General features: G+C 43.2%; 1 protein-coding gene across 14 annotated transcripts in view; it reads left to right on the top strand.

Annotated features, from left to right (window-relative positions):
- Nucleotides 1-7,589: 7,589 nt before the first annotated feature.
- Nucleotides 7,590-22,891, top strand: part of EPHA5 (EPH receptor A5) — a 196,057-nt gene continuing 180,755 nt past the window's right edge. For 8 of the 14 annotated variants that reach the window (XM_030271560.4, XM_030271557.4, XM_030271552.4 and 5 more), the window contains exons 1-2: nucleotides 7,591-7,894; nucleotides 22,613-22,677. In XM_030271560.4, the coding sequence (XP_030127420.1) occupies nucleotides 7,768-7,894; nucleotides 22,613-22,677 (192 nt within the window). In that variant the 5' untranslated portion in view covers nucleotides 7,591-7,767. Of the gene's footprint in view, nucleotides 7,895-22,612; nucleotides 22,678-22,891 lie in introns of those variants that run through there. The other 6 variants (XM_030271550.4, XM_030271548.4, XM_030271549.4 and 3 more) reach the window with 3 other exon arrangements.

Genomic DNA, 22,891 nt, shown 5'->3' with positions numbered 1-22,891 from the left:
GCTGGCTTCTCTGAGGACCTGAGTGACAAGTAGGGATGGACAATGGTTATCTTGAAGGGCAGTTGTGCTTGAAAGAGGAGAAAAAGGGTGTGTGGCAAGGGAATGGTGCACTTGGAAGAATAAGGAAGTATTAGAGGCACACCAGTGATAGGAAGCATTGGATTTGTCTTGACACGATACTGCTTAGAATCATAAAATATCCTGAGTTGGAAGGGGCCAGAAGACTAATTTGAGTCCAGCTCCTGGCCCTTATTGAAGAATATTTTTGGTCCAGAAAGCTTGGTTTGTAAGATACAGTGCCAGCTACAGATCGAGCTCAGGGTGGGCAGGAGCCCAGGCAAGAGGTCTAGGCAAGAGGTCCTGAGCTGGTGCCAGCTCTTTGCATAACAAAGGGCACAGGGACCCGTGGCTCAGCCAGGTGACGGGACACTCGGAGACACGGCAGGAGCTGGTGTCTGTGGAGGAAGAGCAGAGACCATGGGGGTATAAAAGCCCAGGGATTCCATTGTTGGGGGTCCTTCTCAGAGGCACCAGCTCCAGGTGTTTCTGTGTTACTGTGCCATGAGTTATGGAATGAGACATCTGAGACTCTGCTACGGGAAACCTGGGATCGAGCCAGTAAGGAAACCTGGTCTGACTGTGTGTGAGTGGGGTGTGCAGGGAGTCACAGGGGGCACCTGTTGGGTCACTGGAGCCACCCACTGTGAAAGGGCTTCAGTCCCAGCATTTAAAATGTCTGGTAGTAAGAGTGTGACTGACAGAATACCATGAATAGACAGGAAAGTTTCCTTAACACCCTGCAGAGGACAGTCACAAGAATCACACCACGTGCCTGACAGAGTTGTCTGGGTTTGGTGTTGTGACCACATCTCTGGAGAGGTGCTCCAATGTCCAACCACCCTCTGGGTGACGAACGCTTGTTTGACATCTAACCTAGATCTCCCCTGACACAACTTCAGGCCATTCCCTTGTGTCCTGTCACTGGTCACCAGAGAGGAGAGATCAGTGCCTGGCTTGTTAAACCATGCTGACACCAAATATTAATGAAAAAATGCTACTGGAATAATCATGGTCCAAGAGTCAGGCTGGCTGATAATCCCTTTCAGCCTCACCTCAGGTCTAATGACCCTTTAAAGCACATCTTTTAACAGGGTATTAATTACATCTTGAGACCGTGTCACTGAGCATTGAGAAAAGGGTTATTCTCAGCTGAGAAATAGCTTCCTTGGGATTATGCAGGGTGTCTGTGTTGGAAGCAAAACTTATATCAATGCATCTGAGTCTTATAGCTTGATTGCAATACCAATTAAGTGCTCCAGATTTTCTGGTGTGAACCCTTTAACTTGTTATGAGCGGAAGTCTTTCTGGAAGACTTGGTCCCCTGTGGTAGGTAAGCCCTCAATTTGAGAAGTTCATGTCTGAAGTTGATGGCTGGATTTCTTTCCTTTTCTTTCAATTTTTAAAAATCTAGCTCTTTTCAGCAGTATTTTGTTTGTGATTCTAGGGTGGGATAAGAAAAGAAACACTGAAAGCTAAGAGTGACAGTAGGAAACACAGGGTATGTCACTGTGTCAGAATTTGTGTCAGAATTTATCTCATGAAACAGTCTGTCCCAGAAAGGTGGCATTGATCCCACTTTATCATTCTGTTGTTCAAAAATTACTTAGCAGACCACATGCCAGAAAATTATTTATACTTACTGAAGTAGTTCTCAGAGTAGACACTGGAGTCTTGCAAGTGAAGGATTTCTGAGTTTGGAATGGAAGACTTACCTAAAGGCACAACTTGAGCACAGCAGAGGAAGGAGAAAAATAAATATGCTCCTGCATTTCACAAACAGTTGCAATTAACTGATGGAAAGGACTCAAAGACGATAGCTGTGATTCAGATGGCATCTCCCAAGAACATAAATTAGTGTGCTGGCAGCTGAAATTGCTAAGCATTTGCAAGTATTTGAGATATGTGATTGACAATGATGTGATTTATTTTGGAAATCATTTGGGCTAGATTGAAATAAAGAAGTCAGTATCAAAGAGTTCTGTTTGGAGGAGCGAGGTGAGATGAAAAGGTTTTGCTTTCCTAAAACAGGGGGAAAATAGACATAGTTGGCCTCAATGTGGAATACATGGCAGTGGCTGAAGCTAATGAAACTAGTCTGCCTATAATAAAAAAAATTCAGGGTAGCCATCCAGCCTGCTCTTAGAGATTAAGGAAGGCATTACTGACCTTATGAAACATAGTTCAGAAAGGAACTGAGTTCTGGACAGTACTGTATGCAGGAGATTAATGTAGTTCACTATTAAATGATATACTGAATTTCATCATTATATCCATTATTATATTTGTGCCTTGAAAGAATGTGCATTTAATGAGTGAAGTGCAGAATGTGAACCCTACAGTAATGTCTACATTTGATAGCATAGATCCTGATCCAAAATGACATGCTGGAAAAGGAAAAGTGAGAATCAAAAGCAAATGGATGCTCTAATATCTTTTCAACTTGATTCAATTCTGCCACACACCTTCTGTGTGACCTTGAGCAAGTTATTCAAGGGCTAGACTTTCACAGAGCACTTCGGTACTTGCAAATGCACCCAAGACACTGGCACAATCTTGTGCAGTATCTGCTATAGCTCATGACTGAGCGTCCTGAGGAGACAACCCAGTTCCTTTTAATATCTGCTGATTCTTATTCTGATAGAAGAGTAAGATAACTTCATTAGTATTTAGAGAATGTTCCAGATCTAGAGAAGCCATAAGCAATACAGTAATGTTTATCTGAATCTTTAACATATCATTTGTCTCTGTCTATCTGTGCAGGAGTAGGAATGTTCCTCTTCCTCACAGGAGTGGATTGGGAAGACTGGCTCAGGAGCGTGAGGTGCAGAGCCGCTGCAGTTAGGGGATGCATGTAAATAGGTTATGATGAGAAATGTGAAAGCAAGTCCATTATTAAATTTATACAGAGCTAACAGTGTAATCAAATTAGCCTTTGCACTTTCTCCTGTGCTCCACTTTCTGCATTAGAAAATCTCCATAAATCTCTGCAAAGCCATTTCATTTGTTCCCTTTAATGTTCTTCTTTGGTGTGATGCAAAGAAACACCTCAGTACTTGCTAAGTAGAGGGTGGGCTGCAAATGGTGCCAGCTGTGTCTGCTCCTCTTGGTGCTCACAAGTGCGTACTTCCATATCTGACCTGGATTATTTTGCTGATCAGTCTAATCCACATTGGCATGTGGAGTGAATACACTGTCCCCTCGGGGACAGGGAACATTCCTCTGCCTGCAGTGCTCTGCTAACACCTGGGATCTGGCTCCACGGGGGTCAGTGCGAGGCAGTGAAGCGGTGACACAGCATTTGCAAAGGGGAGAGCTGCTGCCAGGTCATGGGCTTTTGGAAGGACTTTTATCAGGACCCGAGGGCTGGTGATGAAGCACTCCAAAAGAAAATGCCAGGCTGAAATGTCATGCTTTCTCCAAGCCTTTTCTGACTGAAACAAATATTCACATGTTTTTCCCATGTATTTTCACGGGTTTGGATCTAATTTCAGGCTGTAAATGAAGTGAGCAGATTTTCCTTAGTGCACAGTTGCCAACAGCTCCTGTGTCTTGTGGGGGTGGCAGAAGAGAAATTGGTGCTGAGACCATACAAGTGACTGGGTTGTGAACTTGCACAGGCACTGCTTTATTTACCACTTGTTCATTTTTCTTCATGCAAATTACGAGTTTGTTGGTGAACATCTTTCTCCACACTGCAGAGTGAAGATTCCAGCAGCCCGAGGGGCACAGTCACGGACGTAGTTCCTCTGGCCAAGCGGTGGCCCACCTGCACTGGCTCTGTGACATTCCTGTCCCCGCTGGCTCCTGGCACTGATTTGTCTGTTGTCCACTGGGGCTCTGGTGACTGCTCTCTGCAGCCTGAAAAGGCTGCTGTGGTGTGAGTTGAACAACAGCCATTTTGTCTTCAAATTGTAGTTGCAGTCATGGTACTAATCCAAATATATCTACTATGCAAAGCTGCTTAGCTGCTCCTGGATTGCTTTTTCTTTTAATATGCATCTAGTTTTTGAACAGAAAGTAATTCTTCTGTTTCAAAGGGCTTGTGGGGAAAAACAAAACAAAAAAAAAACCAAATTACTAAATTTCATTAGGGTATTCCTTAAAGGTGTCATCTTCTCTCACTCTTGAAAGAAAAGGACTTTTCAAAGGAAAATGGAAATGCTTATATACCTAACCAATTAAACAGTTTGCTGCATTACAGTGGGTCTTCTATTCCATTACTGCAATGAACTAAAGCCAATGAAGACGTGGCTTTAGTGGGACTGTTTACATTTAAAGTATGAAATTGAATATTTTCTCAGATGAAGGCCATGTTGAATATGGAGATGTAATAAGTATTTCGCCCTTACACTTCAGTAAAGGATAATGATATAGGGAATAGATTTGGCTGGCAGTTTTGGGTTGCTGAAATAATCTGAAGGATAGACTAATTTATTTTTCAAGTGTATCCTGTTGATGACAGGATAAACAGCACGCTAATGAAATGAATTGGCAATGCAGAATTAGAAGCCAGTCAGAACACAGAAATTATATGAAGGGAACTACCTACACAAGAGAGAAAATAAACTTGGAAATAATGAGCTTCTGCATATCTAAGTGGAAATAACCAGAAATGCACTAACTCCAAAGATGTCTGGTTTAATAAATAGTTTAAAACACATGTAATAGCTGACAGCAGATTGCATATGAAGTGGCAACTTGCACAGGGCAAAGCCGTCATTTCAGTTTCAGATACCATATTGAAAAGCATTTTAGAGACAGTTGTTTATTATGGCACTAGTATGACTATACTTCTGAGCAAAATCTTATGATGGAGAAGCTCAGAAAAATGGAGGGATTTGTAGTATAACAGCATTACTATACTCTACAGGAATGACTCATGAGAAAAAGATATAAAAGACGAAATATAGATCTTAACTGAGTGATGATTAAGAGGAAATGCTGTTTGCATAGGTGAAAAGACCCATTTGTAATGGGCAGGAAAAAGTTAATGAGATGCAGAGAAAAAAAGTTGAAACAAAGACAAAATATAGGCTAGATATGGGGAGAAAAGGCATGATTCTGAAATGGTTTAGGTTCCTTAATAGTTTGCAAGGTGACCAACCCCTCGTGATTTCCACAGTAAATTTGCTCAAAGCAATAGAAGATTCACTCTTCTATGGGAAATAGGAAGGGATCCCATGTGATTGTCCAGTTTCTCTCTGATTACCCACCAAGGCTACCTGGGATGCTGCAGCACTTTGCTAGAATTCCTGTCCTCTCTTTAAGAGCCTGCTGGGTGCACTGATGAGGCAAAGTCTGGGTGGAGGGAGTTGCCTGCTGCAGATTACTAATAAGATTAGTGGCAAAACCAGGAGGAGGGTTTTAGAAGACTGAGCTCCCAGCAGATGCTCTATAAGTTGCATAAAATTGCAATACCCTGCATTTGGTAACAAGGCAATACCCCCTCTATAAGGAAGCATTTCCTTATTTTATCATTATTTAATGACGTCCAGTGAGATGAGGTGGGATGCTCTTGCTGTGTGACAAGCAGGGTGGGGAACAAAACAGATGTCATGGACTAGGATTTTGTTTTCTGTAGGAAAAAAAAGAGGCAGCTAGAAGGAAACCTAAAGCATGGTGGCTATTCTTAAATAGCTTATGAATCATACGGAACTCATCTCAGTGTTTCCTAGAAAATTAAGATGTCACTAACATATCATCTGAAATGCCTCTAAATTATAAGTCTGGCAGTCCAAACAGCAGTTAGTGACTGTCAAACAGCATTGAAAATCGGGAGCACACAGCAATTTGACATGAGATTCTGTTAAGAGACTTGTCTAGCTACAGCAGCCTTGCCCCTCATCCAGCAAAGGTGCCCATCCAGCTTGCCATTTTACTTGTTCTTTGTCATCTGATCGTTTTTACTGTGTTAGCAAGGTGTTTTTTCTGATGTCTTTTTTTTTTTTTTTTTTTCCTGCATTGTCCCGATTTCTGGATAGCAAAACTTACTATTGCTTTTACGGATGGTAAATCCCTAGAAATTACTATACTTCATGGTGCTATTCCCCTCCTTAATCTGATGCAGGGCTGGGATCAGACATTCTCAGCTGTGATTTATTCCAGGTGAGGATCCAGTTATGTGCCATTTAGCGGGGTGGTGTGATAGCAAACCTCCTTTCAAACTTTGGACTAGGAGGGTATTCAAGTAGTCAAGATCTGAGGCAGCGCTGTGAAGAGATGCATGCCACATTTTACATCTGGCTGGCAACTCTACTGTTCTACCTCATGTAAAGTAACAGTCCTTGCCTTGTCCTCCTGGTGGCAGTAAAAATGTTGAATAGCTTGAGGTAGAAAATCCTCTTGCAACAGGAGCCAACACTTTTGAAAATAATATGTGTGAACAGCTTAGGACAATGTTCATGGAAGTAGCAGAGGTGTATATATGGTGTAAAGACACAGAGAAACATGCTGTCCAGCTAATAAGGAATAAAAGACGAGTAATGTCAGTGCAGAGAGCAATGTTTATCTGAAGTTCCCCAGCTGAAAACTACTTGTCCTCTTCAAATTGGCTTTGGGGATTGTATATTTTAATTGCGACTTGCTTGGAACCCTAGTCCTGAACGTTGCACCTTGGAGAGAGAGGGAGCCTTTTGCAGGTGCTCAACCTTTGGTTAACCTTTTTATAATATAAACCAACAGGGGTGAAATAGAGAAGGCAGCATGAGGTGAACAGGGCTCTGGTTAACCTTGTCTTGCTGCTTATGTACCTGCAAGGCTGGGTTTGGTCTTCTTGGCTCATCTGGAAGGAGTTTCCTCAAGTGGGGAATCAATGTGAGTGAATAAACCTTCCAGAATTAATTTTGGGAGATTATTTCTTTGGGAGATTTTTTTTTTTTTTTTTTTTAAGAGAGATGGCCTGGGTGACAACTAGGGTTCTGAGAGGTAAAAAACATCTCAGTGTAAAAGTGTTTGAACAATACACTTGGGTACGTAGTGTAATTTTTGAAACGGTCCTGGGCAGGGCTAGGAGTTGGATTTGATTATCCTTGCGGGTCTCTTCCAATTCAGCACATTCTGTGATTCTCTAAACCTAGCTGTGCTGGATTCAAAACTGTGCTCTGGTGGTGGCTTGGGGTAAAATACACCTGAAATTCATTTTTCCATCGGCTCCATTACGGAGTTGGTGTCATTTTTGCTTACCTGGCCAGGGGCGAGCCTTCCTCTCAGGCTTGCTAGCCTTGTGAGATCGCGGCTTTCCCGGCTCTGGGCTGTGGTGCGCGTGTGTAGATTTTGGCACTGTGACCGGTGGTTGCTGCGGGGAGATCTGGCGTCCCCGTCCCCCCTGAGCGGACTCGAGGGGCGCCTCGCAGGGGCAGCGCTGCCGCCCGCTCCCCCGCACGGGCATCGCGGGCTGCGAGAGACGTCCCTCAGGGCGGACACTCGCGGCGCGGTACCCGCTGCTCCCCGGGCTCCGGGGGCTGGGGGGGGCGCCGTCCCTCGCCCACGGCGGCGGCGGGTCCGCCCCGTCGGGGGCGTCTCCGCGGCGGCACGGGGCCACCTCCCCATCCCCGCCCCCTGCCTCCCCAGTCGCGTCGGCGGCTGGACGGGAGCGGAGGGGAGCGAGTCCGTCCGCGCTGCCAGCCCGCCCCGTCCCGTCCTGAGCCGGCCCGAGCGGGCAGCAGCTCTGGGGGGGAGCCGCCGCCCCATGCGCTGAGCGGCGGCGGGATGGGGCCGCGGGGCACCGGCGGCTGGGCCGGCCGCGCCGGGGCGCCGGCTCCCGGTCGGACGTGCCTCCTGCCGCTGCTGCTGTGCGCCGCGCTCCGGAGCCTGCGGGCCAGCCCCGGCAGCGAGGGTGAGCGGACACGGGGCGGCCGGGCCGTCGGGGCTGCGCCCACCCGGGAGGGTGGCTGCCCGGCGGTGCGCGGCTTCAGACTCGGCGGATTCAATTTTGGGACATTTCGGGGGAAGTGGAGACGGGCTCTGCCCGCGGGAAGGCGGGTGCCGCGGCGGGGATGCGGGCGGAGCTGCCGCTGGGGCAGGGGGCTCCCGGCGAAGGGAGGCGGCGGTGGCCGCGGGCAGGCTGGCACGGGTGGGTGTGCACAGATGCCTTTGGCAGCCGGTGTTCCCTTTTTGCGGGGGGATGGATGTGTGCGGGGTGGGCGCGCACGGCGTGCCTGCTGCGCTTTGCCCCGGGAGTCGCACAGGTGCATCGGTGCGGGAGGGTGGCGGCGCTGGGACGGGGCGGCTCGCACCGAGCGGGGGTCAGGCGGGGCCGGCCGGAGCTCGGCGGGGCAGGGGAGGCTCCCGGTGGGGAGCCCTGCAAGCGCTGGCCGCAGTGCGCTTACTTCGTGGCTTAAAATACACGTTGAAAAGGAGAGGAAGCCGCGGCGGTGGCGGTGTGTAACCCGCAGCGGAGCGCGGCCGCTGGGGACGGGTTTTTTTATGCCTTTGATCTCTGTGAGGCCGATGGCCAAAACCGCGTCCAGGATTCTTGTCTACCAGGATGCTTCCAGTCTTTGAAATTGGACTGGGATTTTTTCTCCGTGCGTGGTGTGGGTACTGCCTGAGGCTTTCCAATATTTTTGGATCCGCGGGAAGGCTATAATGTGAAAGCAATGGTGGAGAAGTTCAGCATCTGCAGGGGATGCTAGCGGCTCGAAGCAGGCTGGCGTCGTGATGCGCCGTAATTATTTGTGAAACTCCTTTAGAAGGAGGAGGAAGGAGGTATGCAGAGCTCGGTAAAGGAAAACCGTACCAGAATTTCAAAGATGTGGCCTGAGGTAACCAGCTAGCTGTAATTTATTTTCGAGAGCGAGAATAATGTGAACTGCAGTTTTCTTAAAAAAAAAAAATAACAAAACGTGCAGAGGAAGGGGGAAATACTGTTCCTCTGTGTACAAGGATATCAAATGTTCAGGAAGTGCATTGGTTTGGGAGATGATTGAAATGGTTTGGCTTTGCCTTGCTTAGATAACAGTGGGCCAAATCCTTCTGCCCCCAAGCAATTTCAGATGATTTCACCCGTGGGAGCAATGCTGTAGAGATGGCCTGATTCATTTAGAAGGGCTTTCCCTGTTACTCACCTTGGTTTTAGGAAGCATGCTGTCCTGTGTGAGCCGGTCTGCCATGATACCGTGCTGAGAGACCAGCAGATGCTCCGAGCCCGGTGTCAGTCATCCTTGCCAGTTCTCGGAAAAGCTGGATATTACTGGCTGAGCCAACGGGACCGTTTGCCGAGCACAGAGGTGTCTCTGCGTGAACAGGCAGCTGCAGAATAGGACTTCCACACGATAGGAAACTACTGGAAAGGATTAATGAAGCTGCCTGGCAAATGGGTTTAGTGGCATCTTTACAGGGAGGTTGCAAGGGAATATTGCAGTAATGACGAGCAGTGTGAGCGCTTGCTTCACGGTGTCTCTGCCGCTACTTTTCTGAATGCTGCTCTCTAATTTCCATCTCCTCAGTAAATGCAAAGCTCAAAGGCTGCTGCTAGGAGGGGTCTGACTGTGGACCTGAACTTTTTTTCACTAAGTGTTGTCCTTCACTGCGAGGAGATTTATTTGTAAACAAGCGTTATTTGACAAGTGTTTCTCGCAGCATGCCTGCTTTGACCATTGCCACGGAGCAGCTCCGTCCTGCCTGGCGGCGTGCGAGTGTCACTTGTCGCCAGTTTGGGTTTGAACTTGGCTGCTTCTGGGCTCTGATGAGAGAGCGTCTCCCCTGGGGTTGATTCTTTGGCTGCTTGGGATTTATTTTTGCTGAGATGGAGGTAGCTATCTTAGACCAGTGAATAATGTTTTCAAAAGCTGGTGGTATTGGGCTTTCTGGGTTTATTTTTGATTTATTATCACTCATCCTACTCAGCGTGGGTAAGCTAGCCAATAACCTGTGTTGTGTAGGCATATAAGTAGTTGCATAGATGATGACAAATTCTCAAAATAATTTTTTCTTCACCCCTGCATCATGTTTCTTGTTTCTCTAAGTCTTACTGTAACCCACAATGACTTCATGGGATAAAATACATGCAGTTAACAATTCACAGTATGTGATGCTCTATTTTACCCTCTAGTGGAGGGAACTTAGGGGAAAATGCTTTAAAAAATCTAAGTTATGATTCAGAGGGGGTAAATAAGTAAATTCGTTGTTTTAGTTCTTTATCCTGGAAGTAGCTTTTGCCATGGGCAGCTGAGTTTCAGAAGCTCCTGCCATTTCTATGGGGAAGTATTGAGTGCCCAACCTCTATCACAAATCTAGTCACCTTCATAGATATCTCCAAAAATGGATTGAAGGATATACATTGGGAAAAATGAATTAATTTTTCTCCAGCCTTTCCTGTAATAGCAAAATAAACCAGATTTTTATTTTAATCACCGTTCCTCAGTTTATGTGTTAAAAGCAAAACATGTAGTGAAAGAGGAAGGCTCAATACAATTTCATGCATTTTCAAGTGTTGTTTAGCCATTATTTTTAACTTTTCAGCAGAGTTCATTGTTAAAACCAGATACATGCTTTTTGCTTTGAGTAATGTTGAAAATTCAGAAATTAGTCCTGATGAAAAGATTCCAAAGGGTACCCTGAAAGTATCACGCAGTTTTGTGAAGTGCAGGTATTCCAGAAGTGTATTATTGCTTTAAAATGCAATGATCATAGGGTCCGAGAGGCAGCCCTGCAAAATGCGACTGGGCTTCCTGCACTGCCTTTGGTTTAAAAATGCATGTGTTTTAAGTCTTTCTATTGTAAGTACTAGGGTTTGGGAAGTGGCTTGTATAAATTATTTATGTGAAACACAATGAATGACGGATTTGGTTGAAGACTCTCCCCCTTCACCCTAAACTATATGATTTGTTACACATTGCCTGTGGATTTGAAGAGGTTTGCGGATCACGTTTGGTCGTCACTTAGATGACCTTAAAAAGTGTCATGTGGGCAAATTATTAAAATAATGGAATGTGTTATATCTGATTGCTTGTAACAAAGTAATTCCACAAGATATTTGCATAATTGTAATTAAATACAAAGTATATTTCATTTTAGGGCTTTTCACCAGAAGTGCTGATGAGGCAGTGCTTAACAATGAAGCGTACTGTTAAGCAAATCAAAAAAAAATGCAGTTTGAAAGAATAACATTGACTTAAATAGACAGAGGTGAGAAAGACAAAATGGATCTCTGGAGTGTGTTGTATTTGTTTTAAGACTAGAAGAATATTATTATTTTTTATGAATTTCTGCTTTGGTCCTTTCCCTCTTAATTGTTTCAGGGCTCTTTGAAGCTTGCTTTATCTCAATGTATCATTTGTTATTTGAATGAATGAATAAATGAGTACAATTAAAGGGGTGGGTCTGGTGCTGGCAAAAATAAAGGAAGGTTGTAATTTGCAAATTATTCATGCCAGAGCCTGAAATGAGCCTACCTGTTCTCAGTGTGTTGATTTGTGTGTGTAAGTGTTATCTCATAGTGGTATATAATTTCTCTGTCATAGCACACGGATAAATGCATATTTAGTTATAATATCACAATGTTTATCTTTAATTAGTTACTGAGGCCTTTTGCAGGAAGTTGGGGGGTTTTTTTGTGTAGTAATAGCAGGTGGGAAAATAGTCTTAATTTTCATATCAATGTATATAAATTATCTAATGCTTCAGATAAAAATATGCACTATCAGAACATTCTGCTTATTAGGTTGTGCTTTGTAGCTTGGCATAGTATGTCGTGCAATCACACAGCTGTAGCATTTTGTGTAATTCTGTAGGTGTTGAGTGCTGCTGGCATGCATATGCCTTGTGTATGCAGAACAGGTAAGTCTGGACACATTTCAGTGTGCTTGCAGTGCCTTAAGGAGGCTTTAAGGAGTTACCAGTTCTGTATTTGGTGTATTGGAATGGTTCCCTGTGTGCTTTCCATGAGAGCAGAGCGTAGCCTCAGTGCCATGTGTTTATTTTACTCACTGGAGTAGTCCCATTAACTTTTAAATTTACTGCAGTGGAATTACTGGTATGAGGAAGGACAGCTCATGTCTAATGGTCTTTTTGGGATCTGTCTGATGTGTGATTTATGGCATTTCAGGGGATTTAGAATGACTCAGTCATGGCTTTAAAATGGAACTACTATCCTTTTGACAGTAAAACAACATTTGAAACTCGGCACTTTTAAGTATATGACTAAAAGCATTGCTGCCTAATGACACATTTTAAAAAGGGGAAATAAACAATAGCAAAGATTGACTCCAAGATAGTGCCTGTTTCCTTTTGAAGCTCATCTTAAAAATTGTGACGAATAGTAGAAAACAGTCAAACTGTCTCAAACAGTAACTGACTGCTTATAATGTGGTAAATGGTGATGCTATAATTTGATGTATAAAGCAGCTATTTGCACATCAATATACAGAGGGGTTAACTGGCAGCTAGCATGGAAGGAAGGGAAATTATTGGGCTTGTGTGACAGATTCTTCCCCCTCCACTGTTAACTCTCCCACCATTGCCTGACTTTTTAGCTCCAGTATACAGTCCAGTTCCATGTCTGCTGTTCTCTTTCTGCTAAATAAGAAAACAAAATCTTGCCCACGGTGAAATGTTTATTTTTTGCACTACAAAGGCTTTTGAAGCAGGCTTGAGGGAGGTACAGGTGGTGAGATAAGAGCAGGATTTCATAAAATATGGCAGAAGTTGTAAAGGTGGGACAGCTTATGCCGTGGTGCCCTGCACTCTGTTCTTGCTGGTTTTATGCTTTATTGTTCCAACAATTTCCGTGCTGGTTCTGCAGGAGTCCTGGTGTCCAGCACGTGCCGAGCAAGCTCAGAGCCCTTGACCTGGGAAAGTCCAGCTGAGTTAGCACAGCTTAGTGATGGTTTTGGACCCTGTTGACTTTAGGGTCTGAGCAGACATGGGTCTGTTAGATTCCCCAGTCTTTCTGACTTGGAGCTACATTTCTAGTGGTCCATTCTTGTAAGTGTGAAAGTATGCATATATTTGAGTAGAGATGAGCTTTAGAGATTTCTCAGGGATATAGCCCCAAAATAAAAAGAAAACAAACTCTTTTTGCAATTTAAAAAAAAAAAAAAATTCTTGCTTCCTCTTCGGGAATAAATTGAAGTCTGTATATGGAATAAGGGTGAAATGAGAGAAGCCCCAAACACACACAGATTGGTCACTTTGTAGAAGCACTGAATTTCTTAGTTAAGTGCTTGCTTTTATGGAGGAAAAAGTACTCACTCAGCTCTTCAGTAGATACTCAGCCTACTACTGTCCATTAAAAAGGTTTAAAAAGGAATGTTGTTCTTACATTAAAACATGTAAACACAGAATTGAAATCTGTCACAAATGCACCTTTCTCAGTGACTGTAAGTGCTGCTGAGAGATGAAGTCTCATTTCAACCCAGATGGACTTGAACTAGGTATTTTTCTTTACTCAGAGAATGTTGCAGAAATACTGTGTTAATTATTGCGTTGGAATGAACAATATTTTTTTAACTTTCTCTTCAGTAATTTGGGTTTCTTTGATCTCTGCTAGAAAAGTTGATGTGTATTTAAAAAGCTTGTAGAGAATTCTTTTTTTCCTCTGGAAATACCTTTTATTCTTAAGATGTGCCTGTTTTTTGGCACAGGCAGAACAGAGAGCTGGATTGTTCTTCGTGTTCATGTTGTGCCTGCCCCTCATTCTGCTCTGTGACTAGCTGGACATTGAGGTGACAGGTGAAAGCATTTGCTGCCCCACTTGCTTTAACAGCCAGCTGTATTGGCAAACCTGAGTGCTGGCCTTCAGTAGCTTAGTTCTCTCTAGGGATTTGTTACCCTTTGAGTTGTCTCTTTGACCTATTATATTTCTTACAGTCTCAGTTTTGGTATTTGCTATCTCTTTGGTCAGTGCATTATCTGAACCTCTCCGAAGGTTTAATGCACTTATCCTCTTGGAGGTGGAAAGCAATTATCCCTGTCTCCTGCAAGGAAGCTGGTCCAAATCAGACAATCAGGAGGAGATGCAAGCTCTGTGACTGACAGCACCTGACTGCTGGTGGGTGTGGTAGGTGATGGGTGGGTGGCTGTTTGCAGGGATGCAGGGCACATTGCCTGCTTTGGAAAAGGTTGCTGGGAGCTGCAAACTGCCCTGGGCTGTGTGTATGAGCACAGCTTTCCTGCTTCTGCCTTGCAGAGAGGGCTGAAGATGCTTTGGGCCAGAATAATTGCCATGGGAACATTTCAGTGCTTGCTGTTTCACCAGGAGTGGTGTTGGTGGGAAAACGCCCTCCTTATCTCTCCCTCTTCCCTGGCGTTGGAGGTTTGCAGCAGGTGTGTTGGGAGGACCGTGACCAAAGTAGAGCTGCCTAGGTGACCACTGGCTGGAAGGATGAGTGATGCCTCCTGGAGAAGGTGATACTGTGACAACAGATCCGGGAGTACCCCTGTGAGCTCATCTGGCATCCCTAAGGGCAAAGGGGATTCCTGCCCCTTGTCTTCCCGTTGGCAAGCTCCTGAGCAGCGATTCAGCAAACTGTGCTGTGGAGGTGGACAACAAACACTACCCTCAGAAGCTGAGAGCTCCTAGGTTTAGGTAGATGTGTAGTAGGTACTGAACTTGTAGGGCAGAGTATAGAGCCCTGGGCTTGCCGGCTTTTGAGTAATTTTGGTGCAGGGGGCAGTGTTGAAGTGTTTTGCCAAGGTGTTAACTACAGGATTCTCTAACCTGGATCACTTCATGTTAGAATGAGATCAGAACAGCCAGTCTGAACTTTGTAATTCCCAGAGGGGATAGAGGAACACCTGAGAAAACTAAATATTCAGCATCAGCAATGAGCATTTCTTGATGCTTCTGAGTGGACTGGTATCACTTCTTAAACTATTTTTCATGTCTCAAAACACTTGGGGAAATTATCTGCATACTTGCTTTTGTAAGATAATTTCTAAAAACCCCAGTCATTTTGGCTTATCCATCTTTGCTTTACTAATACTCAAAAGCAATTTCTTACTAAAATGTGATGACCATGTGCTGTTCCCACTAGCAAACTGCACCCTCTTCCTTCAACAGAAATAGAAGAGATAAAGTGTCAACCCCTCTGCAAAGCCAAGAGATCATTTTAAACGTGTTTTTTTTCTCCCAAATGCTTGCTAAGCATTATGTCAGTTCCTTTTATTTTCTACCTGAATGAATTCAGTGGCAGCAGAGTAGTCATTATTTTTAACAGGAAAGCTTTATTGGTAGTGGACAGTGAGGTCTTGCAAGTCCACTGGTGGTGAAAGCTGACAGCCTTGCCAGGTCTGGATGTACCTGTGCCAAATTTCTTCAGTTTAGTTATATGCATAACAGAAATTGATCTCAGTGTCTTTTAGGACACCCTTTAGGAACAGAGACCATAGAGACTGTATTGCTTTTACTTGTTAATTTAGGGAAGAAGGTGAGATTTCATCTCAGCCCTGCTGGCAGGTGTTTTGATTGCACTGAGGAAGTGTTGGGGTAGTACATTGGGCTTGACTCTGTGTGTACTTGATAAGGTGCTAGCTTTAAGCAGGGTCTTGAAGAAACTGCCTCCTTTGGTGGCTTGCAGATGCCTTGACAGTGATTGGAGGCCCTGATCTGCAGAACAGCACTGGTATTTGTTTCTCCATGCAGGCTGGTTGTCAGGTTGCAGGTGCTGGTTGCATGCTGCATTCAGTGGAAGCTTCTTTTTCTTTCTTAGTGGTAAAGCGATACTTGCCCAGATGGTTACAGAAAAAAGTGGTGCTTCAGCCAGTTTAGAAATCTGCTGTTGTGTTGGTACAGTGTTGTTTCCAGTGAATTTTATGACTGAGAATGGAAGCATTTTCCTGGCTTTCTTCACAGTGAATAAACCTTTTTCAGTTAAATAGTGATTTTGGTGGGAATAGGAGTGTTTGCCATTAAAGGAAAGCAAACTATTACTGGAGTTTTTAAGTTCCAGGCACTTTGATGTCAGGATAATCCAACCACTTTCTTCCTTTAAGTAATGTATGGCAGGAAGAATAAATTACTGCCTCTTCTTTTGACTGGAAAATTTTGAAAGGAAAAAATTGGCAGTTTTCTGGTTGTTTTAGTGGATCTGGTTATCAGAGTGAGCTTTGGGTCTCTCCCTGGTGCTAGAGCTGGTTCTATGCATGTGGGGAAAAAAATGCAGCCAACCTGAGGAACTTTGTCAAAGGGCAATATCATTCCCTTGTAAACAGTGTGTTCAAGCAAATTACAGATGTAATGCAGAAATTACTGGATTAAATTCTCTAGTTGATGTTATGATTGCAATTGTCCATCTGGCCTTAAAAACCTATGAATCTGTGATGCAGATTCAAGCATTTTGGCTCCTGCTATAAAAGGGAATCATGATAACTTGGATCAGAGTGAAGCCAACATAATAAAATATAAATCTGCAGTTAATATTAGTTTGCAAGTTCATTAAGTAGTGTATACTTTCCTCCTCCAGTGGGCTATAAATAATAGGTTCTGCTAGAGCTTGCACTCTGATGTAGCTTGTTTCCACTGATGGAAATATTTCAGAGGTTCTCGCCTCTGTGTGTTTGGTCCCTACTCAATGTAGCTAATTAATTCAAGGCATCTACTCCCTGATGACCTTGATTTCTTTTGAGAGTTATCTTTTTCATTTGTTTTTGCTTTCTTGGGTAATTTTTGACTGTCACTTCTTGGAGTACATTGGATATATACTTTTTAGAGAAACACTTGGCACAACAGGGAAAACTGTTGGAAAATGAATGAACTGCAGCAATGAACTGCAATAAAATCAGTGAAGATTTATGAAGCAGAAAAACTTTGACTCATGATGATGAGGAAGATTCCTCTGCTGTCCATGTTTCTTGGTAGTGCTGTGACTCCTGGAAGTACTGGAGGAAGGATGGGGGTGTATGCATTGTAAGGAGAAACCAGCTCTGTTAATGATGATGTTGGCAGCTGGGCCCCCTCCTTTGGGTAGAGGGGAGTAAAGGCATGAGGCTTGGTGGAAAGTTGTGATGCTATTCAGGAGACCTTCTGATGAAGTGTAAAGTGCTGCTGTCACATCTTGTCCTGCACCTTGACCCCCATCCAGGAGAGCGTTTCACCTTGTGCTTAATTGTCTGAGTGTTCCTGTCAGAGGTTTCTTTAAATGTAGTTGTTTCCATGAGCTGTGAGTGTTGGGTCAGAGCTGGGGCTGCCTTGACCACCTACAAAAAGGTTGGAGCTACATCGTGTCCTGCAGTGTGTATGCAAAGGAGGTCAGGAGCCTGGAGGAGGATGTAGGACCATGACCTTCTTTCACAATGAACTTCAGCTTCAGACTACCAAAAATAATGTTCAGATTCCTGTTCAATTTGTAATTTTATTAAAGAATAGTTGCTAAACCCAAAATATTTTTATTTAGGTGTTAACTTTTATTTAAGTTTAGTTAGTGTTAGTTGTTTAGAAAGGTGCTTCTTTGGAAGTCATATCTTGAAATATTTTTGCAGACTTTAAGGAAGGTTTCTTTACTCCTGTTTGTTTTGTGATGGAACGTGGTTTTTAGGGTCGAAGAATATTTTATTTCCCTCCTATTTTAGGTGTATTTCAATGAGATAAAATAAAAAGAGATTCTTATGGCTTTACATATGTCTTTATCATGATATAAATTCCATCAGCTTTTGCTATCCTGGCCTTTTTGGCTATTCTACAGCTCTTAGCTAGGGTATACTTTGGTGAGGATGCCTTGTGGGGAAACCTTAGCTTACAAATGGTGCTACTGAAGAGCAGGATTATTCTAATGTATGATGTATTGGGAATTAGCTCAAAGACCATGGCAACTCTGAAGAGTTCCGTTTTTGTATTCCTACAGAGACTTTGCCCTGGTGTATGCAGTGAAGGGCTTCCTGAAAGATCTATAGATACTGAACTGGCAGGAGGATGTGTAGCTGGTAGGATCAGAAATACTCAGTGTTCTAGACTGTTGGTGGGACATTTTTTTTTGATTTTTAGCTTGGGGTTTTTTTCCCACTTGAAATTGGAGTGAAGAAAAAAAGATGTTCCAGATGATCCTGCTCCAGCCCAGAGCCAGAGGAGCCATCTCACTTCAGCAGTGTGATCAAAACAATCCATGCATTGGTGGCTTCTACTACAGTGGTGGCATTGTACTGTTACGACAGGCCTGTCCAGTTTTCCCATGGGCAAGCTGCTTCTGCCACATGTTTTAGGTGGCTGTGTAGGTGGGGAGCTCTGCTGTGCTGGGGAGTGTGGTTTAGGTCAATGTTGAATTTCATGTGCTTCCTCCCAGCCATGGTCCCTGTGTAGCCATGGTTAAGCTACTAAATTTTATGACCATGACAAGGACATTTGAGTAAAAAGCTATGTCCAGGCTCCCTGACAGAGATTCCCAAGCGAAAAACCACTATTAATTCACCAGCTAGAGTTCAGGGCAAAGGTTTAGATCACGTCTGTTTTTACTCTAACTTGATTGCTCACCTGTAGTAACCAGCCTGTCTGAGAACAAGAGTGTATGCAAACTCCCCAGGCTATTATTCTGTATTAAAAAAAAAAAGGGGGCTGTGGTATGACTTTAGACTTAATCATCATTTATCCTACCCTGAAGGCATGGAAGTTAATGATGATATAGATCTGTGTGGTTTTGTGTTCCCCTTGACTGAGCATTAGAAATAATTAGGGCTTGTGGGATGGATGCACTGATGGCGGAGATGAGCAAAAAAATAATATATATTATCTTCCAAGTTTGCTGGCAAAGATACAGGTGCTAAGTGTGTACTTATGGGGTCTGAGGTTTCTTGCTTTTTTTGTTGAGATAAAGCTAGCTGGTGGTGATGAGAAAGGAAGTGGGAATAAATGAGTTCTGTTATTTTGGAACCTTTTAAGATTGTGGGCCAGGCAGAATTGCTAGTAATTTCTTAAGAGATTTTTTTTCAGCATTGTTAGCTCTGCAGTATCCCAAGTGCTCCTGAGTACAGCTCTGGGTTATGCTTGTGGGGTAAGCAGTGCTGGGGCACGTCCAGAAGTCACCAGCTACACAGGAGCTGGCACCTTTTGAAGTTTGGAAGCCTTGCATATGTAGCTGGTGGTGTTCTTGAATTACCTCCTTTGGTGTCCTAAGTATTTGGATTACTTGGTTATTAAACAGCCACTGGCCAATGCATGCTGACAGTAATCATGGGTTGAATAGGAAAAAACCGGTTCTGTTTCTGCGTTCCTCTTTTCCAGGTGTCTGTTTTACCTGCTGCGTGCTCACTGATTCTTCCCCAGACTGGCCAAATAGCATTTCTTTTTGATAAAAATAATTTCAGCAAAAAGAATGTTCCTGCCAGGCTGGAAGGTGGTGGGAAGAGAGGTGCTGCTGAGCCTGTCTGGGCTCGTGTAGTGGGATCAGTGTGTGTTCCAGTGACCTCTGTGGCTGTGCAGGACGGGAAGGCTGCCACAGAGAGCATCCCCAAAGTATCTGTAGCACCACTGCCATGAGGAACTCCTGCACCTGGGCTGTTGGAGGAGACACCTCTCCCTTGGAGTGGGGGATGCTGGGGCCCTGTTTTGAGGCTGCATTGGGGTTGGGGTAGTGATCTGCAAATGATCCAAGTGAAGGACAGATACTGGAAGTGACTGGGGAGGGTGCTGATGGGGAAGATGCAGACACCCTGTATCTCGATGGAGCAAGTAATAATTTGTGTTTATATACTAGAATTTTAGGGCTTCTCAAAGCAAAACATCTCTGCCCTTGGAGGTGGTTTAGGTTACTGGCTAAATGTATTCATCAGAGCAGATCGATGCAGTGCAGTGATTCAGTTGCTACGCTGTGGAAGCAGCCCTGAGCAGGTGCTTTATGGGGCACTCGGTATCTGCTGTGCCTTACAGCCCCTCAGAGCTGTGCTGGGAGCCCCTCTGGTCTCCACAGCAGCCCAGACCCGGGGACAGCTTCAAGTCATTTCTCAATTTTGCCTTCCTGGCACATGAGTTTTGAGTTACTGCATGGTGCCTGTCAAAAGGTTTATTCTAACTTATTTATTTTGCTCTATGCAGAATGCAAGAAGATTCAAGAAGAATTGAGTCTTTTCTAGCTGGGAATTTAGTATTCATCTCTGCTATCTGACTCACTAGTCGGAAAATTCCCACTGACTTGACTTAGAGTTGAATGGGCTGTATTATCTTTTCATATGCAGAAAATTATTTTGAATTGGAAGTTAATAACAGCAATTTAAAAATTGTCATTGATAGAAAGATAATACAATATTTAGTTGTATCATGTTCTTTTTATGATCTGATGTTCGAATAAAGCACTTTTTCTGCTTTTTCCTTAATTAGCATGTCATGAAGAAGCATGTGACATCAAACACAGCATCTAATTACATTCATTAGTAGCATCTCCAGGACAACTTTTAATTAAGTTGTACAATGTAGATCAATACTTGTTTTGCATCCATTGCAACTTAACGACAGGAATATACTGTTCTGCACAGTTTAATTACAGTGATTGTAATAGAAGGAATTTGAGTAAACCTGCCATTTTAGCAACTTCACTGCTGTCCCTTGCTTTATAAAATAGTATCCAGTTATAATATGGGACATGTTATTTATGTGTGTCTTATCTTGAAGAATTTTTTGGAGCCATTCTCTTTATCCCAAGAAAATACAGTGTAGCTCACAATTGCTTGGATGGCAGTGCTTGGCTTCAGCTGAAACAGGAGAAAATAATGAACATTTTACCTGGAGACTTCATAAGGGGAAAGACTGGGCATAACTGGGTGATCTAGGGGTAGGTGATAGCAGTACTTTTATTTTGCATGGACTCAGGAGTGAAAAGCCACCTGATTGTATGTTTACTTACTGTGAATATAGTCCAGTGTAGTCTCTGAGTATTGCTTCCACCACATGTCCTGCAGTTTGGTAGCATTGAAAGCTTCCAACTGTTTCTGCTTTTGGCAGGAGAAAGCCATCCAGAAATGAAAACCCTGAGCCACCAAATGTGTTTTTTGCTCAACATAACAAAAATATACTTGACCAGGCAAAACATGTCTGCCTTGTGATAGTGTCCTGCATTAATACTTGCATGCATTGTGAAAATATCTGGATAGACAAATAACTTTTAAGATAAGTGTTTGCCCAATCTGAGAACTGTGTTGTACTTTTTGTGTTTTGACCTGGTTTTGTGTACAAGGGAATACAGCAGGCAGCCTTCAGTACAGTGCAGTTATAAAGACCAAACTGATATAGAGAACTTTGGGTTTTTCCTAAACTAAATCAGTGGCATAGCCTTCATTTGTTTTTAAATATTCCTTAATATTTTAAAGGAGCAAGCTTTGCAGTATAGTACTTCTGGATTTTCTTACTATGCATCCATAAATGGTGTAATCCTGAGAGTTAGTTATGTTACATGCCTTCTTCAAATTTCTGCATACAACCTGTTTGGGTTTTTTTCTGTTGCAATCTTTCAATTCAATTGAAAGATTCTATTCAATCTTTGCAATTCTAAAGGAAAGAGCGTAAAACGGCACCCATTACAGGCTTGTTCTTGGTCTAGATAATCATGTGTGCTAGATAGTCTTGAAAGTCCAATTGCCAAAAGCTCCAGTGAGATTTTTAAGGAGCAGACAGGGTGGAGGTCAGGAATTGAAGACGCAGGGTAGTCACTTCCTTTCCAGGAAGGACATGAGTACAAAATGAGGTCTTATGCAGACAAATATACTTAGAAAAGTGATGTAATCTGATGAAGTGTGCTATTAAGATAGACAAAAGTTGCTCCTAAACTGATATTTTGGATGGCAGTTGATGATTTGGACACAATCTTCTGCCTAGGAGATTTAGAGCCCTGGGTGCAGGAGGTGAAAGCTCAATACCAGAAGGTGCTACTGTTTTTCTTAGTTAAGTTTGTGTGGATTTAGTCACATTTCACTTTTTACCCAGTGTTTCAGGTAATAAGAGAGGACAAAAAAAAACATTACAAACTTGGGAATAGTTTTTGGGGTTTTTTTTTGCTGTTTAATGTAAATTGTTGGTTGCTTATGTGACTTAAAACTATTCATGAATTTCTGTGTATAGAAGAAAAAAGATCCTTTGCATAGCTTATAGTGAAGATGTCAAAGACTTGGAGAAATTACAGATTCTTGATGAGATTAATACTTGCACATATAACACTTTAGAAATTAAATTCTTGTTTCATTTTTGTCCTGAGGGCCTGATTATGCCAAAAAATACGTGCCACCTTGGAAGAAATGTGTGTATAAACATGCATAGATGTTTGTTGAGTGTATATTTGTACCCATATACTGTATGTCTTACGTATATGCGTAAACACACATTGTGCATGGTGTATTTATTCCCCCCAGAAGATCAAGGTCGTAAGAATGTGAAGGATCTGGATTTTGCAGAAGTTCAGTGCATTTGCAACTTGGTTTCTGTGGCAGATCTCAAAGGAATAAGCTGATGGATAGATAGAATTGTTTTCATTGTATGAGCTCATTGTTAGAGGAGTTATTGCATTGTTATTTTGCTTTACAGAAATCAAACTTCCTTTACTTATAAACAACCTGTTTACCAGAGCCATCAATACCTTGGAATATCTGAAGTTTGTAATCTATCCATCTTCTTTAACAGTTTTTTTTCTTTTATTTTCAGTGAATTTGCTGGACTCACGTACAGTAATGGGGGATCTAGGATGGATAGCCTACCCAAAAAATGGGGTAAGTCTCTGCTGTTGTTTGCTTTCTCTCACAGATTATACTAATCGTTTCCATTCGGAAAGTAGACTACTGGGTTTAAAAACCCTCTAGAGTGATTTGTTGGCAATGGAGGGAAAAAAATAAATAAAACAACAAGCTGTGACTGAAGAAATGGAACTGTATGGCTAGGGGATTGATTTATTTATGCAGCAGAGCCAGCCAAAAGTATTAAAAA

Source organism: Taeniopygia guttata, chromosome 4, assembly GCF_048771995.1.
Source record: "Taeniopygia guttata chromosome 4, bTaeGut7.mat, whole genome shotgun sequence".
NCBI lineage: Eukaryota > Metazoa > Chordata > Aves > Passeriformes > Estrildidae > Taeniopygia > Taeniopygia guttata.
This window is presented reverse-complemented; position numbering and strand designations above follow the sequence as displayed.